The sequence below is a fragment of the Mauremys mutica genome, chromosome 7, assembly GCF_020497125.1.
Source record: "Mauremys mutica isolate MM-2020 ecotype Southern chromosome 7, ASM2049712v1, whole genome shotgun sequence".
Lineage (NCBI taxonomy): Eukaryota > Metazoa > Chordata > Testudines > Geoemydidae > Mauremys > Mauremys mutica.
In genome coordinates this window covers 80,781,609-80,800,682 of record NC_059078.1, presented here as the reverse complement: position 1 = coordinate 80,800,682, position 19,074 = coordinate 80,781,609, and the positions used below count along the sequence as shown (strand labels likewise).

Below are 19,074 nucleotides of genomic sequence, written 5' to 3'. Positions count from 1 at the left end.
ATCTGAATTGTTTTGTCCTGTTGATTCAAGTATAGTCTAAGATGACTATAAATTAAATTGCGTAGAGATTTTTTTTCTCCCTTTCTTTTGTTCATCTATTTTGTATACTTGATAGGGAAACTAATTATTATTTCTGGTTGAAAAATGGTAAATATTTTCTGTGAAAAGTTTCAAAAGAAATGGAAAAAATGGTTGCTTTTGGTTTCTGAAAACTGAAAATATATATATATTTTTTTTAAAGAAAATTTGGAAAAAATGAAAATTTTCCACAAAAATATTCACTTTTAATAAAGGCCATTCTTGTTTTTTAGGAAAAAGTTTTGAAATGAAAAAAATAACTAGCTCTATGGGTTGTGTACAAAGTGCATTTCTTCCCATGAAGTTAGCCAATCAACCTCTGATCCTGCAGTGAGATCTATGGAGGCAAATTCCTGTGTCAATGTAATGCCTCAAATGAGGATAGGCGCACACCTGCCAGGATCTTCCTGCAGGATCATGACCTTACTACATCTCTTCTGTTGTCTGTGTGGGTCTTTTACCCAGTGACAGGAGAGAGAGAATAATTTTTAAAAAGAAATTTCACTTGTAAAATCACAGCTGTTGGCAGGCAGGTTCATGGGTAGGAACTGGAACTGCTTAATGTTTTCTTTAAAAAAAAATTGTTGACTAGATTTTAAGATAATGTTTCTTTAACATGCTTTTGGATAAAAGTGCTTTAGAAATGTAAAATTGTATTATTATTAAGGCCGGTTGGTTGGAAGAATCTGCGTGTTGTAGTAACAGCTCGAGTTTCCATGATAATAAAGGATACTCATTCAACAGTGAGAAAAAGTAAGAAAGACCGCATCAGCAAATGGAGATAGAAGAGGAGAAAGAAACAGGTAGCCATAAGCATTAGTGTAGCCCGTGAACTGGAGTTATAACCTTACACTTTATTGGACACTGCCTGCTTCACATGCCATACTTCATTCCTACAAATCAAATAGATTTATCTAGGAACTTGGCATGCTCTCTCCTCTCCTGTTTCTTCTTTGCATTTGCCTGTCTATTTCCTCTTAGTTTTCCAATAATCCCAGATGATGGTAATTTGAAAATAAAAACATCCAACGTGGTGTCTAAGATCCTTCCCAATATTTTCATCATTGATATCAGTCTGCTTCATTGGCCTCAGAAATGTACTAGCCAGATGAATTCTAAATTGGGTTCTTTGCAAAGAGCTACAGTATCTGGTTTATTTTAATCTCAGTTTTGTATAGTATTGAGTCAACCTAAAAATATCTTCACTAGGCTACTGTTGATCTACTTCATAGAATTCAGGCTTTCTGGGACCAATCTCTGATACCTTTGTTTTAATTAAGTTAGTAAAAATATCAAAAAATAAAAGGACTTTTTTATTTAATTTACATTCTTCCCATATATTCCTTTTTAGGATTCTCAGATTTCTCTTGTATTTCGTAGGTTTATTATTTTTTATCTAGACTTGCCTATTCATTTTTAACCTACTTTGTAATTATTTTTGTTTTTTTTTAACACCGTAGGCTCTTTTTTTACTTAACATCTATTTTGTGACAGGCTCTAGCTTATTCTCACCAAACAAATCATTTACATTTTTAATAAATTATGTTAAAGTAAACTGATCCAAATAACAGCGTTTGAGAGAGAATTTTAAGTATGAGAAACATTGTTTTAGCACAGACCTCTGTTTGTAGTTTTAACCAACCAGACACACTGGCTAGCTGTACTACTTCAGTTTCCTTTCCAGCACTTTAAACATTTCTACATTTCATCTGTGATGCCATGCATGAATAAAATATGAAGTAATTTAATACTTGTGATGTCAGGAGTTACTGCTTATACTGAGACCTGCAAGAAAAGGTATTTTTAAAGGTTTCCAAGTAAATCATGTACTACACTTTTTTTTAATTTGCCTTTTCTCAACTCACTCAGTGCCCTGGGTCTGTCTTTCAGGCTGGGATACATAATTCCAAGAAAAAATGGCTTGTCTATAATTTTGGGTAGATAACAAGGTGGTAACTATTGGTTCCTTTGCAGATAAGTCCTACAGGTGGAGAGTGGGGCAGCTGAGGAACCGAATGACCCATTGTTCCCAGTGCTATTCACTGTGGCCTTGATCCTACATTTAGATCCATTTGAGCAGACCCTAGCAACTGGTGGAGCCCCTTTGCCTCAAGGTTTCACGCAAAGGATCAGAGTCTTGCATGAGATTTGCTCAATGGCCAAGCAGCCGATAGGCGAGCACTTTTTCAAGTATGTGGGGCAACAGATAGTATGTTTGCAGTTTTAACTTGGGGCAAAAGTGGCCAGCTAGCCAAAAGTCCCTGTCACTCTCCCTAAGATGGCTGCTTTCCTACTGCTTGTGGAGGTGGAATGTATGTTCGGATTAGGATCACACTTGTCAGGTCTTCTCTGATGGCTTCATTTTCTCTAATGTACAAACTGTGCACATGCTGTATCATTTTCTTTCATTCCCCGGAGACCTGTTGTTTATGTTAAAGTTGTGCCAAGACACCCCATAGTGATAGGTGCTGCATAAACACCTATGAAGGCATGTTCCTTGCCCCAAATAATTTATTGGACTCAAAGGCCCCAATCTTGCAACTGACTTTTCAGACAGATTCCTGTCCCCATATAGAAACCCTCGGCCAGTGGCAGATTAGCCACTGGGCCAATGGGGCCCGTGCCCAGGGGCCCCGACCAGTTGGGGGGCCCCGATCTGCTCCGACCACCTGGCGCTCCTGCCAGGGAGCAGGGGAAGCCCCCAGGCCCTAACCCCACTCCCCAGTAGGAGCACCGGGTGGGTGGGGGAAGCCCCCAACCTTGTCCCTGGCAGGAGCGCTGGGCAGGTGTGGCGGGGCAAACCCCAGTTCCCTGGCACGAGTTAGGGGGGGGGACTGGGTGTGGCCACAGGTGGAAGGGGTGGGGAGGGTTCTCCACTTGCTCTTGCCCAGGGACCCACAAAAGTTTAATCCACCTCTGCCTGTGCACATTCAGGTGTGAGATTAGAGCCTAAATTGTGTTCTCACTGTGAGAAAACCAACTATATGGTGGTGCAGTATCAAAATATTTTGACAAGTTATCCTATACTAAATGTCTTCCAAAGTGTAATAGCTACATCAGTAGATCAGTGTGACAGAAGAATGACACAGCTTCACTCTACTTTAGTAATAAATGTCTGTACTTCAGAAGATCCCTTTAGCTCCTACACACACACACACACACACACACACACACACACACACACACACACAAATATGGATAAAAATGTAACTTTGCCATTATTTAAATTCTGCCTCCACAGTGCACATCCAAAATCTTAAGGGGTTGGGTAATATTTAGTCCCAACACTGACTTTTGTTGCTGTAGGTCATATCAGCCGAAGTAATGAAAAAGCACAATTAAAATTAGTCACAGTCCAATAGTTACTGAAAAGTTGTACTTATTCTTAAGAGTCATAGAAAATAATGGATTTGAAACTGCAAAGAAAGAACAGCAAAACAGCATTTATTTTTTTAAATTGGCATGATGATTTAATGTGTATTCTTTAGTTATGTTGGATGAATGAACTGTGGTTTAGAATAAAGAACATGTAAAGCAGAATCATTCACTATCTTAATTATATCTATTCCTTAATTTTAAATGCTTTCTTGTAAGGAAAAAAAAATCTCTATAAAAGATTACCTGTATTTTGGCAATTACTGAAATCTGCATGTAGGTCTTTCTTTTGTTTATTTGTTTGTTTAAATCTGTTAGGCAATCCCTACTAAATATGGTTGTGCCTTGTATTTTCTCTTATTCTCCTTCCTTATTGATATTCAGCAGCAGACACTGTGTCAGTAAAAAGATTACTAGAGATTAGGAGAGCAAAATCAGATATTCTGAACGATGATCCTTCATTTCTCTCAGAGGGAAAACGGCAGATTTTCCAAGGGACTTATTGGAATTTATTTTTTTAAAAGATCTCCCCCTTCTGTGTCTCCCAACCCTTCCCCATATTCCCACCCACTCGCTTATTTACCACACGTACAAATGTTTATTAAGGAAATCTATCCATTTTCAACTTTCCACAAGGACAGTGTTTTTAAAAAACAAACCATATTTCTGCTTTTTAGCAAAACAATTCCAGTATCTTACAAAAAGATTTTGCTAATGAGAAAACATTTGTATGTTCAAGTTCTAGTTAGACTGCTTGATTTTAATATAGGCTCTAATCTGGTTTGCAAACGTTCTAAAATGTTTTTGTAGTTGTTTACTTTCATAACAGAAAAATTGTTGACTGTACAAACATATCTTATAAAAACAGAGAGAGGGTATATGATATATGCATGATACAATAATCACTGAGGCCTGGTCTACACTAGGACTTTAATTCGAATTTAGCAGCGTTAATTCGAACTAACCGCTCAACCGTCCACACCAGGAAGCCATTTAATTCGAACTAGAGGGCTCTTTAGTTCGAATTTGGTACTCCACCCCGACAGGTGGAGTAACGCTAAATTCGACATGGCTAGCTCGAATTAGGCTAGGTGTGGATGCAAATCGAACTTAGTAGCTCTGGGAGCTATCCCACAGTGCACCACTCTGTTGACGCTCTGGACAGCAGTCCGAGCTTGGATTCTCTGACCAGCCACACAGGAAATGACCCGGGAAAATTTGAATTCATTTTCCTGTCTGGGCACTTTGAATCTGACGTCCTGGCTGGACGTCGGGGCGAGCTCCGCAGCACCTGCAACGATGCAGAGCTCTCCAGCAGAGGAGTTCATGTTATCTGTGAATAGAAAGAGGGACCCAGCATAGACTGACTGGGAACTCTTCGATCTGATCGGTGTGTGGGGCGAGGAGTCTGTGCTTTCGGAGCTGCGCTCCAAAACAGGGAATGCGAAGACCTACGAGAAGGTCTCCAAAGCCATGAGAGACAGAGGATACAGGCGGGATGCAACGCAGCGCCGCGTGAAAATCAAGGACCCCAGACAAGGCTACCAAAAAATAAAAGCGGCAAACGGACGCTACGGAGCCTGCCATCACTGCCCCACCAGTGACCGTGGACTCTGACGATGGGACAGTGTCGACGGCCAGTTCCTCGGTGATGTTCGCGGACGGGGAAGATGAGGAAGGGTTTGTGGAGGACGAGGCAGGCGAGAGCGCTTACAACGCTGGTTTTCCCGACAGCCAGGATCTATTCATCACCGTCACGGAGATCCCCCAACAACCCTCCCCGGCCATTAACCCGGACCCTGAATCAGGGGAAGGAGCAGTCGGTAAGTGCTTTAACCATGTTAACTTTTATTCTTAATATAACAGGAATCTTAACTGTGTGAAAAGGAGGTCTCTCTAGATATGGGGATAGAACAGAAATCATCCTTGGAGATCTCCACGAAGCTCTCCTTGCGTTAATCGAAAAGCATCAGCAGGAGGTTCCTGGGGAGAGCTGCCTTATTGGGTGCTCCGTGGTAGCACAGTTTTCCGCGCAAGGCTTTCATGAGGTACTCAGGGAGCACTGCCTCCCCGAGCACGGCTGCATCGGGCCCTGGTTCGTGCTAGCTTTCACGCAGCATGCGCTCTCTATCTCCTTCAGTGACCCTCCTCAGGGTGATCTCGCTCGGAGACTCCTGCATCTAATTAGGGTAATTACTGTAATTTTACGCCTGGTCCAAAGTATTTTTAAAAAATCTACGGACAGACGACATAGCACAGACTCAGCACGCAGCTGCGTGACGAGCGTAACGGAAAGCCAAAGAATATAATGGACGCTCATGGAGGGAGGGGGGAATGAGGACGCAAGGTATCCCACAGTTCCTGCTGTCTCCAAAAAGTATTTGCATTCTTGGATGAGCTCCAAATGCTTCTAGGGTCAAACACAGTGTCTGCGGTGGGTCAGGGCATAGTTCGGCAATTTGCGCACACACCCCACCCACCACCAGAAGTGAAAACAATCCTCTGTTGACTCTTTTACATGTCACCCTATCTTTACTGAATGCTGCAGATAAACGCGATGGTGCAGCACTCAACACCAACATCCTTGCTCCCCCCACGCTATGGATGGCTGATGGTACAGAAAGATGGAAATCCGTCCTCATCATCAGCCTATTGGCACATGGGGCAGTGCAAAAGGGCTGGTAACCATGCCGACTAGCATCAGTAAGGTCGATCAAGGGCGCCTGTCCCTAATTTTTGATGGCAGATGGTGCAATATGGCTGGTAACCGTCCTCATCATTGCAACAGGGGGCTGAGCTCCATCAGCCCCCACCCTTCATTGTAAATAAAAGATTCAATTGCCCCTGGACTAGCAAAGGGATGATGGGCTCCTTCATCCACACTCCTTAATGTCCTGCCTGGACTATCATTGCAGCTGGAGGCTTCCTTCCACTCATTTCTCACAAACAAGTCACTGTGTCTTATTCCTGCATTCTTTATTACTTCATCACACAAGTGGGGGGACAATGGTATGGTAGCCCAGGAAGGCTGGGGTAAGAACGGAATGAACAGGTGGTGTTGTTGCAGGAGCACCCCCTGTGCTATTATAGCATACAGCTATAATGTATTATAGCATACAGCTCATAATTTATGCAGGATCGGACACAGAGCAGCTGTGCTCTCTGGTTCTATGATACAGTGGTTCTCTAGTACAGTTGCCCATAATCTAGGCAGGACTGATTCTATTATTAGATACCAAAAAGGAGGGATTGACTCAGGGAGTCATTCCCAATTTTTGCTTTTGCGCCCCTGGCTGCTCGGCCAGGGGCACTTATGACAGCACCAAATGGGGCAGTGCAAAAGGACAGGTAACCATGCCCATCTTATTACCATCTTATTACCAATTTATGGTATGGTAGATGGTACAATATGGCTGGTAACCATCTCTGCTGTCATGCAAAAGCAAAAGCATGCTGCTGTGTAGCGCTGCTGGCCCGCCTCTGTCAGCGGCATCTAGTACACATACGGTGACATACACAAAAGGCAAAACAGTGTCCATGGTTGCCACGCTATGGCGTATGCCAGGGCAAATCTGGGAAAACGGGCTTGAAATGATTGTCTGCCGTTGCTTTCCCGGAGGAAGGAATGACTGGCGACATTTACCCAGAATCCACCGCGAAAATGATTTGTGCCCCAGCAGGCACAGGGGTCTCAACCCAGAATTCACAGAGACAGCCTAGACTCAGTTAATTGTTCGCAAAAATGTATCTTTGCAAGGAATTCACTCCCTGTTTCCCATCTCACAGCTTCCACTGTCTCCAGACCTGCCACAGCATCCCCCTCGCAGAGGCTGGCAAAGATTAGGCGGCGAAAGAAAAAGACAAGGGACAAGATGTTCGAGGAACGTATGGGCTGCTACCTAGCAGAGGCGGACCAGCAGAGCCAGTGGAGGGAGACCGTCTCTCTGTGCCAGCGCTCACACAGCGAACGGGAGGAGAGGTGGCGTGAGGAAGACAAGCAGGCGACTGAAACAATGCTTGGACTAGTGAGGGAGCAAACGGACACGCTCAGGCGCCTTGTGGATGTTCTGCAGGACCGCAGGAGGACAGAGACACCCTGCAGTGTATCTGCAACCGCACTCCCCCGCCACAAAGTCCCATACCCCCCTCACCGAAAATAATCAGGAGGAGGGGCGGCCGGGGATGTGAATACTGTCACTGCACCACAGCACAGTGCTCAAGTACCCAAAAGCTCTCATACCCTACATTTGCCGAAGTCCTTCACTTCCAGACTCACAGTAGTCCCAATCCCAGTCCCATCCCCTAACTGTCTACTTAATTAATAAAAATGCTTTGCTGTTAATTACTGTTTCCGTTATGTTTTTTCAAAGAAGACTGTGTTTGAATGGGGGGCGTGGGGAAGGGGGTGGTTAATTGCATAGGACAGTCACCTTTCCCAGGGTACAGACACGGGGGCAGGATCAGCAGCGGGTCACACACACGGTGCAGTCAGTAGGCACCCTGGTCGGTATGGGAGGTGGTTTCCAGGATCTGTGTGGGCGGGGGAGATGTGACTTTGCAGCGGGGGAGGGCGGTTACAGATCTTATACAGCGGTCCTTGTCCTGGACCGCTGAGTCACGCAGCTGAGGAATCTGTATCCGTCCTCCTCCACCACAAGGTCACATATCCGCCCGCACACAGAATTCCATAAAGAGGGATGGCAGGCTCCGTTGAAAGAAGCATTCCGGCACTGCGGACCGCTCTAGGAGCAGGAGCCTGTCATTCCTTGAGTTTAGAGGCGGTCTTTACATCACCGCACACCCTACCCAGCACAGCCTGCGTCCCAGTTTCAACCCTTTCACGAAAAGTCATGAATAAAGAAACCTTTAAGTAATAATGGGACATGTATTTTATTTTTACATGTGTGCTGGAAGTGGGGGTAACGGGGTGAACGGGGTATGTAACCGAAGAGGAGAGTCAACAGTAACTGGGTAAAGAAACGGGCAGGTTCAGCTTCTCTGTAAAGAAACTGAACAGTCACAGGTCACGCTGCTCGCTGGTATTTGAAGAGTTCCTTGTCGCTGTCCCAGGCGCCTGTATAGGGCTTCATGAGCAAGTGCATTAGCGGGCAGGCTGGGTCCCCGAGGATGACTATAGGCATCTGCACATCCACAACAGTTATTTCGTGGTCCGGGAAGAAACTACCTTCCTGCAGGCGTCTGAGCAGCCCACAGTTCCTGAAAACACACGCATCATGAACCTTGCCCGGCCACCCGACGTTGATGTTTGTAAAACGTCCCCTATGGTCCCCCAGTGCTTGCAGCACCATTGAAAAGTAGCCCAATTTCTCATCAGCTGACTGTGGAAGAGGTGGACGATAAAGTGCGAGGAGGAGAAAACGGCGATGATCGCAGCGGGCTCCGTGCTTGCAGTGCTGTGGCGTCCGCGCTGTCACTGACCAGAAAAGTGCACGAACAGATTGCCCGCAGGCGCTTTCAAGGAGGGAGGGAGGGAGGTTGTGATTGACAGTTCAATGACGACACTTACCCAAAACCACCCTCGACACATTTCTCCCCCCAGCAGGCATTGGGGGCTCTACCCAGCATTCCAATGGGCAGTGGGGACTGCGGGAACTGTGGGATAGCTTCCCACAGTGCACCGCTTCCAAAGTCGACGCTGGCCCCGTGAATGTGGACTCAGAAATTCGAATTAGTGTATTTAGTATGGATACACAAATTCGACTTCATAAGGTCGAATCCACAAATTCGAACTAAGTTGATTCGAAATAGTCTTGTAGTGTAGACAAGGCCTTAGTTGAATTAGATCAGTATAAATTATGGGGTGCAGAAAATCAGAGCTCTTCTGTTATCTTTCAAGTAAGATATTTGTAATTTATATTGTGTATATATCTAGGTGATTCCGTTTTCACCATGCTTTATGTACTTAAGAATATAGTTAGAACTTGTCTTTTTAGGTTGACTCTCATAATCCAAAACTCGAAAGGACAAAATGCGAGGCAAAACTTGTAGTACAAAAACAGGTTTATGCCAGAATTCCTAATGTTAAACCCACTGATGTCTAGTCTCCTCCGCTTCTCAACATAAAAAGTAGTTAGTGAGACATAAGTTTTTGCAGGCAGACCTAGCTTCACAAATATTTATCTACAGCAAGCAGGTTTGTGTTTACAGAAAAACAAGGAGATAATAACATGCTAACTGGAATAAACCATTCAAGGTCAAAACTGTTTCAGTAACTGTGTGTGGGATATAAAGGAACTGTTCATCAACTTTAGTACAACTTGCATAAGCTTTGTCGTAAGTCTTCATTCTTGTCTTTAGCAAGTGGAAGGATCTGATTGTAAATAACACAACTTCTGTGATATTAGAAAACAAATGTAACTGTTGTGTTGCAGTTTTTGATAAATGGACACTGACATGGACTACGAAAGACCCAACGTTGAAACCATAAAATGTGTGGTGGTTGGTGATAATGCAGTGGGGAAGACTCGCTTAATTTGTGCAAGGGCATGCAATACCACTTTGACACAGTATCAGCTGCTGGCAACTCACGTACCGACCGTCTGGGCAATTGATCAGTACCGTGTCTGCCAAGAGGTAAGGATTTTCCAGTTTATTAAATGTGTAGTGCACACAATAAGTTTGTATTGTTATTGATCAGCTCTTTAATGGTCAAGATGTGGTAATGGGCAACTCAAAAATAAAATGTATTTACAAAAACCCTAAGGCAGCTACCATCTAACATGCAAGGCATCCACTTTTTCTCTAAGCCCCACAACTATGTTCTGAATATTTTGTGATAAGAATATATTTAAAATACTGATATTGTGCTTACATATTATAAAATTTAACACTCTGCTAATTTGGTGTAGCATGGCATCATTTCTTTTTTACAAGGAGAGTAGCAATTTTGTCTGTAGTGAGATTTTTAATTGAGAGAGGAAAATATAATGTCTATTCTGTTTTAGGTACTTGAACGCTCCCGGGATGTTGTTGATGAAGTGAGCGTTTCTCTCAGACTCTGGGATACTTTTGGCGACCATCACAAAGACAGACGTTTTGCTTATGGAAGGTAAAATGAGCCAAGTTTAGCTTTTAAATAGCTGCAGTAATATTTAGCAGAGAGAAATTTGCGGCTCTGAATTTTGAAACATGAGGTCTTATAACAATCAAAGGTATTCATATTTCTGCCTATTATAAGGAGGATATCAACTGTAAGGATTAAAAAGATACACATACACAGTTTTACATTCTACATTTATTTGAAGAAAATGTTAAGCCCTGCTCACAAATATTGTAATATTTCAGACTATAAAGAGCGTACACAAAAATGAGGCTGTGGTTTTATAAAAATGAACGCCAGTTTTCCTAGCTTGAGTAAACATCATGAAGGGTAATCAATTCACTTATTACTGAGCTAACAAACAGATGTGTTGGGAAAACATAATCTCCTGTGTTGCAAAATACACACGCACGCGCACACACACACACACACACAAAACTATAATAAGAGGGTGATCTGCTGAGTTGGGTGGGTCATTCTCGTAGGACCTGATCTAAATCCCAAATTACTAAAAGATAAGAGTCTCTTTTCCTGTTTTCTTAATTAAAACAAAAGGGAAGGGAAGGGTTCTCTTACATGAATACCAAAGTCTACACAGAGTTTTCATTGACACATTAATCTTGTAAATGTTGAGAATTTAGCAATAGGCCTAATAGAATATGGCTTAATTCTAACGTCAGTGACAGTCTTTCCATTTAATTCAGGGGGAGTTGGATCTGGCCCTTTATCAATGCAAACAGAAGCGCTGCTGAGCAGCAGGAAATTCAGTATATCATAATGTGAATCAGCTACCTGAAATTCAGGCACATAAAATTAAAAATGAATGTCAAACTTTTTTTATGACTGACACACAAATAAGGTCTTATTTTTTACACGAAATGTCAGTATTTCTTTTCCTTCTGAAACTTTTTTCGTTTCCTGTCACATCTGCTCCTATCTTATTTCAGCTGATATTTTTCAACAGACCTCTTTTCTCCAGTTAAAAATGTTATATGTATAGTATCTGCCCAGTTTTGCACTTAATGTCTGTAAATAGTTCTTTCTTTGTGGCTCCATTTTCAATGCACCTGAAGTATAGAGAAGCCAGAGTTGTGTGAATCAGTGCTAGATAAAATGAGTAACTTCAGAGGGAGTTAGCCTACTCTGGTCTCTGTCTCTCTCTAAAGCTCGCCATAACAAGATGGTCTATCAGCTGAATCCAGTAATGGTAACATCTCTTGAAATGTTCACATTGTAAAACTCCATAGGCAAGTTTATAGTTTTATGTGTGTAAATCCTTCTTTATATCCTGTGTCGTCATAAAGGATTGTTTTATGAAGAGCTATGTAGTAAAAAGTGCTTTCTATTGCAGAGACGTTGTCCTTTGGCCAGTAGGGTGATTTTTGAAAGACAATTGAGTTCCCATTTCAACAAAGTACTTAAACATGTGTTTAAGTGCTCTGCTGAATCAGGACCTAAAGTACAGCATGTCTTGATTACATAAGGTGCACGTTTTATGTATGGAAAAAGTTATTGATTTAAGAGAAAACTGACCTTAGTTTCCAAACTCATTCAAGTGCTTATGAAGGTTTCAGGTGTAAACAATTTTTATTTTAATATTTAAAACTTTGTGAAGCCTGACTTTGTAAATGTGGTTGTACCTTGCATTTCCTCTTACTCTTCCTCCCTGAAGTACCAACGTGATATTCTGTAGCAGACACTCTGTCACTGAACAGATTAATAGAGAGTAGGAGAACAAAATCAGGCATTTTCTGAACTTTGATCCAACATTTACTCAGTGAATGGGAGCATGGGAAAACCGCATACTTAACTTCTAATCTTTCACACATAAAGGAACTTCAGTACCTTGAGTTCAGTGGGACTAGTTACATGAGTAAAGTGATTCTCACATATGTTTGCAGGATTGGGTCCGTCATGTGAGACACATGGGAACAAGGTTTGCTAAAAAGAGTTTAGCTCAGAAAGAAACTGTTTTAGGGCTTGTCTACGCTTACCGGGGGATCGATGCGTGGTGATCAATGCATTAGCGGTTGGTTTAGCGGGTCTGGTAAAGACCCACTAAATCAACCGCAGATCACTCTCCCATCGACTCCTGTACTCCACCAGATCGAGAAGAGTAAGGGGAGTAGATGAGAGAGCGTTTCCCGTGGACATCGCATAATATGGACCCGTGGTAAGTAGATCTGAGCTACGTCGACTTGAGTTACGCTATTCACGTAACTCAAATTGCGTAGCTTATATCGACTTTTCCCTCTAGTGTAGACAAGGCCTTAGAAACCAATCATGCTGGCAGTAGCTTTCCTTCTGCCAAGTCTCTTAATGCATCTGTATGTAGTAGCAAAGCTAGTGTATCTTGAGGAAACCATTTGGAATCCATTTTATTAATGGAATTTCATTGGTCAAATTTTATACTAGCAGGCTCTGGTTACCCTGTTCAATTCTATTCTGTTCTAAAATGATTTAATACAGTGTTAACATATTTATAACGTTTCTTTTAACATTTTTTTACAACTAGGAGCCTTTATAAATTGCAGGTGGGTTTATTGCTTATATACATTTACAGAATTTGTTTTCAAATTATCTTCTGTACTTTGAAGTGTGTTCTCATAATTAAGTCAAATCTTGCAGAACAGTGAAAAGCTGGCTAGTGCCAGAACACTCAAGGCTAAACCTACAGGTGTCCAGTCTTCTCTGCCTGGAAGATTGTTTAATGAGATGTCCCTTCAAATACCCTTCAAAATTGTTGTTGTTTTATGCAAAGTAGATCCTGTTATGCTCATGGTGCATGGAGAGGTCTGAGTCTGTCAGCCAAGACCTTTAATTGTCCTAACTGTGGCATAACAAGAGCTAGTAAGTTACCAATGTATCTGCCTCTCTTTGGGGAAGACTGCTCCATTAATTTTGCAGAATTATATATAAATAGGTTTATGTTGCAGGTGACATGATGAACAGGTGATAGGATTTATCTTGGTAGGATTTCTTCCTGCTTCTTCATTTTTCATTGAGATGAGTAACAAGATGGAACAATTGATGCTTTGATTTTTTTTTTTAAAGGTGGTGGGGGCAGAGTATCAATCCTAGCCTGTATTTTACTGCAAGTTGTTTAATTACAGATCAAAATCATACAGGACATTGGGAGGGGGAAAGGGAAACTGACAGAAAGATTAAAAAAAAAAGACTGAGAACAAAACTTGGTTGGAAAGATTTCTAGAATGTTCATTTTTTCTTAACTCCGGATAGGTGGTTTTGCTCTGGAGTGGTTCTGTTCTTTCATTTCAAGTAGGTTCCAGTTTGTGGTGATGAATACTCGTCAATTCAAATTGTCCTGAAGGATTCAGTTTTATGCAAAATCCAGTGAAGAAATGGTAAAATGGTATGGTCTGAGGTATAAGTAGTACTCTGATATCCAGATCTATGTCACCTTTTCATCCAGCAACGATTCTGTCTCAGTACTGTACAGTCACCCAAGATTGCAGCCTAGATGGGAGAAATGGCTAAAGCTCAAGCTGCCACCATGTACAAATGTCCCTAAAACATAACCCAACTCATTTTATGTAGGCATAACATTAAAGTAATTTACACTATTTTTAATTTGGCATCATTCACAACTCTATAGCATTTTATCTAGTCTAGTTTTAAATAAGAATATCAAGATCTCCTAGTGCTGGAAGTGAAAATGGAAAAAGAATTGGTTTGCCAGATTTTTTTTTTAAGTGAGAGAGCAACATATTTGACTAAAATTCAATTAATTTCTTGCAGTTATTTGATGTAAACAACACTAAAGCGCGTGTGTGCATGCACATCTGCAAGGAGTTAATTCCATGTGTCAGATACTTACTTTCATATGAATACGTGGTCTATAAACTAGTTCAACCATGATAATTTATTTAATGAAACTTAAGTATAAGTTCTAGACCAAACAAAATCTGTTCAAACCATATGGTTGGAAATCAGCTTTTCCCACACCTCTTATTTATGAACATGTGGATGGGCCATTACAAGGCTGCTGACAGGGCCTTTTTAACATATGTTGACAATATTGCTTCTTCTGTGACCTGATTTCATCAGTCTTCCAAGTCTGGTATGTAGTCAGTCATAGGAGCACATTCACTCAACTCTTAGGTGATTAAGATTCCCTTTACCACTAAGTTCAACATCATTGAATTCATAGAAACATATCTCCTTGGCATTGTCAGTCTGCATTCCTTGGCAGATGAATTCGTCACCAACATTTCTCTTATTTTTGCCAATCTCTTTAGCTCTGAGGGACCCACAATTTTTCACTCCCATGCAGTCAGCCAAGGTTCCTGCCATAACCACTTCAACACCTTCACAAAGTGTTGGTTCAGTGTGTTTTAGTTTGATCAGTGCCCTCTATTACAGGGGTCAGCAACCTTTCAGAAGTGGTGTGCCGAGTCTTCATTTATTCACTCTAATTTAAGGTTTTGCGTTCCCTTAATACATTTTAATGTTTTTAGAAGGGGGGAGGGATAGCTCAGTGGTTTGAGCATTGGCCTGCTTAAACCCAGGGTTGTGAGTTCAATCCTTGAGGGGGCCATTTAGGGATCTGGGGCAAAAATTGGTCCTGTTAGTGAAGGCAGGGGGCTGGACTTGATGACCTTTTCAAGGTCCCTTCCAGTTCTAGGAGATTGGTATATCTCCAATTATTTCTTTTCTATTTCATTTCTTTCTATAAGTCTATAATACAGAACTAAATGATTGTTGTATGTAAAGTAAATAAGGTTTTCAAAATGTTTAAGAAACTTCATTTAAAATTAAATTAAAATGCAGAGCCCCCCGGACCGGTGGCCAGGATCCGGGCAGTGTGAGTGCCACTGAAAATCAGCTCGCGTGCCGCCTTCGGCACATGTGCCATAGGTTGCCCACCCCTGCTCTATTATATCCCATCCATGCTTAAAGTCAAAGGGAGAGCAGCTCCGTTGCCTCTGCTTCTAGGAGATGGAGGACTCAGCATCCTCTCAATTTCCTTGTTTTAATACGTACTACTCTCTTACAGCATCCCCTCCACCTTGGCTGGTGAGGTGAGCAAGACCTGGTGACTGGCTGAGTTGCTTCTGGGGCCCTCTGCCTTCCCAGCTGTAAACAGAGCAGTAGCACATGAGAAGAGTGGGTGACCCAGCTGGGAGTTCATATCTTTCACCTCCTTTGAAGGAAGCTCTGGCTCACATCCTTCCTTCTGGCTCCTTATCCCCCCAGAGGAAGGTGGAAGAGGGATACCCTCACCTTTCATGGGGGAAGAAAGACAGATGCACAAATTGATACTTTGCTTAAAACTCTACTGTATGTTTTAAAATGTCTTAAAACTTCTCAGAATGCAGGATGTTGCATAAAGATTTCTCAGATTCTCTGAGCTAAGGCCTCTTCCTGCACCTCAGACCAGCTATATTTATTTCTGCATCAGTACAGATTCTCCTTCTGATCAAGTATAAATGTGAGAGACAAGGTGGGTGAGGTAATATCTTTTATTGAACCAACTTCTGTTGGTGAGAGAGAGAGAAGGTTTTGTGCCACACAGAGCTCTTAAAGCTTGTCTCTCTCACCAACAGAAGTTGGAACAATAAAAGATATTACTTCACAGACCTTGTCTCTCTAATATCCTGGGACCAACACGGCTACGAGTACACTGCATATGGGTATAAATATGTCTTTTTAGAGGAATTGGGGACCGTCTCCACAGCAGTAAATGCTTCACACAGGCAGATACTCTTTTGCTTGTCTGGCAACGGGCCTGCTACTGGGGACATAAACTACTTTCAGATCTATTTAATCTCTTGTCCCCATTCTCTTCCTCTTGCTATGTCTTTTTACCACAACTGATGCTGCGCAGTATCACCATATGGTGTTAAGATGTGATGACAGCCAACAAAATTGGTGAACTTCCCCTTCTACGCTAATCTATTTTAAAAACTAAAAACACCCAAATATAGAGGGCTGTGTTTTACAGGCCATTTAAGTTCTTCATCAGGTAGTCTTGGAGGAGACATACGGAGAAGTGTTTAACATTTGAGACAGTCATGCTTTTTTGTACTATTTTAATTGGGCTCAGTTTGGACCCAAGGAAGATTGCAGAGCAGGCAGATCAAGTTTAGTGGTGATGACATTCAAATGAACTTCTGAAATCTAATTTTATTTTTCATTATGTCTTTGTGTCTAATATTGTGTGTGTACATACAAGGACACACCCATTCAAGTCTTTTCTGTCATCACATGTATTAAAATTGGAAGCTCTCAACTTCTCTCCTGAAATGTTTGAATACCTAGACCATTCAAATTGGTGAAGTCCAGTTATTTGTCCTCCCCACATTACACCTGTGTCTTATCTTACAGTAAGTAATGAATTTTTATGAAAATCTGTTATGGAATTGCTATTAGGGATCAGCAATTCTTCCTCCTCTTAAAAGACCTGGTGCCAAATGAATATCAGTAGGGTATGATGTGGCTTATCTTGATGTCTGTATAACATAGCTAGAATAGAGAGGCTCTGTTGCAGTAGTGCAGGGCTTCTTTGACTGCAGGGAAAATGTTTATATACATACACACACACACACCCCCTTCTTTGTTTATGCTATTACATAATTCTCCTCCATTCTTGCTCTCTCTTAAAGGCAGTTTATTCTAAAAACTTTCATTTATGACAGAGGAAAAAAATCTTTTGAATATGCTAAACCAGAGAAGGGACATCAGAGATGATTTTGGCCACCACAAGTATTTCTGAATTGATAAGATGCAGTATTAGGATCTGTTGAACCAACTAGACATCTAAGACTCCAAGATTCTGAGTCTAGATTTCATCATAGGTATGTAGGGTAGTAGAAATATATATGGACACAACTATCCACCTCAGTCTGAGTGCCCTTGTCCATTGCTGTTTGATACCAGTGTACCATTTGAAATGTCATGGCTTCAGCTATCATAAATAATTCATAAAGCTGTCTGGGCTATTGCCAACAATAATCAGATTTTTCATTAATGAAGAAAGATAAAGTTCTGTGATACAGTCACACGAGGGTTTCTTACCACTAAATTCATCTAATTTTGCTTTGCTTTGCTTTTCAGGTCTTCCCCAATTTCGTTTTTACTGGCTTCCTATATACCTCTGTAAAAATCACACTCTTACATTTAGTGATTGTGCCTAAGCCAGTCATTATTCCCTTTAATCTCTAACATCCTGGCCCCTTTGTCTTCTCACAATCTTCCTAGCTTCCTGTGACTAGCTGTGTGATTCGTTACTCTGTTACCATTTACAACAATCATGCTTTACTCTGTTGTACTCTCAAATGTTTGGAACTCCCATTTCTCTTTGCTTCCCTGACTTTCCTCATCATTTCAGACCCTATCTTAAAATGTTCTTTTCCCTTTCTTAATACTGTTGCTTCAAATGATTTGACATTTAATCTCTTCTTCATCTCTTGAAAAATGAATATTTTGTTTATTGTGGATCACTGCTTGTGGACTTGGGTTTTTTTTGGTGTATTTATTGCTGAGTCTTTCTGTTACTCTTCCTCCTGTGCATTTGATTAAAGTCTATTAAATCTAGAGAGAAACTTTTTTGAAATATTGTCTCTATCCATGAATCAACTGCTTGCAAATGGTAACAAAATTAGTCTGAAAGTGCTCATTCTCCAGGCTGTCTGCCCTGTCTTCTTTTGGGAGTTCTCCAGCTGCTGGTTTTTATCATGTTCGGGAAGTAGTTCTCAGACCAACACCTGGCTCCATTTCCAGGGTTGTCTGTTGTTCTTTCCAACACTTGTTTCCTTAAAGGGGATGTGTCATGGAACAGGGCTGGCTGTCCCAGGCTTTATGCCCCATTACAGTTTAAAGTGAACAGGCCATCCAATTACAATACACATTTAAACAAACATTATCTGATTACTTACCAGACTCTTCCCACCACATCCTGAGTTTTGGAGTTTGCTCTAAGTTGGTCAGATGGTCTGATGCAGCAAGAGCTGAAACCACTGTCTTCCTGATTGCCGTTTGTTCTTGGTTCCTCATCTTTTCATTCTGTGTGGAAACAGAAGGCCCAATTTTTCTTTCTGCATGGTGTACAGAACCTGTAAATATTCTTTAGTGTCAAAGCACCCATACTCTATGGAATTATATTTAGCACAGCATCTCTGTTTGTGAATTAGAAACGAAACACACAAGCTCTGTGTTCCTTAAAAAGAAAGACAGATTGAGCCAAGTTCTGTGGAGCTGAATTGTGCAAAATGCCCACTGACTTCAGTAGGAGTTTTACTCAATTCAGGGCTGTAGAATTCAGCCCAAGAGAAAAGTTAAAGCAGTTTGCAGATGAATTGGTTCATTTCTGTGCCCTGTGTTTGGTGCTAAGATGATCTCGTCCTTATGTAAATGACTAAGATGTAATAATGAGTAAACCTAATTCTTAGAGTCAGAAGTAAAATTAACCATATACCATGACTACGTAAGCAGTCTATTTAAACTTTAAAAAATAGCTTTGCCTTGATATTTTGTTCCAGACAACTTTCCAGTTGCCATTAGTGCTGTATCTGGTTGGTTATTTATCCTGCAGGGAGAAT

General features: G+C 41.5%; 1 protein-coding gene across 2 annotated transcripts in view; it reads left to right on the top strand.

Moving 5' to 3' along the window:
- Positions 1-19,074, top strand: part of RHOBTB1 (Rho related BTB domain containing 1) — an 80,228-nt gene that overhangs the window by 31,848 nt on the left and 29,306 nt on the right. For both annotated transcript variants that reach the window (XM_045024239.1, XM_045024238.1), the window contains exons 3-4: positions 9,846-10,047; positions 10,419-10,522. In XM_045024239.1, the coding sequence (XP_044880174.1) occupies positions 9,856-10,047; positions 10,419-10,522 (296 nt within the window). In that variant the 5' untranslated portion in view covers positions 9,846-9,855. The remainder of the gene's footprint in view (positions 1-9,845; positions 10,048-10,418; positions 10,523-19,074) is intronic.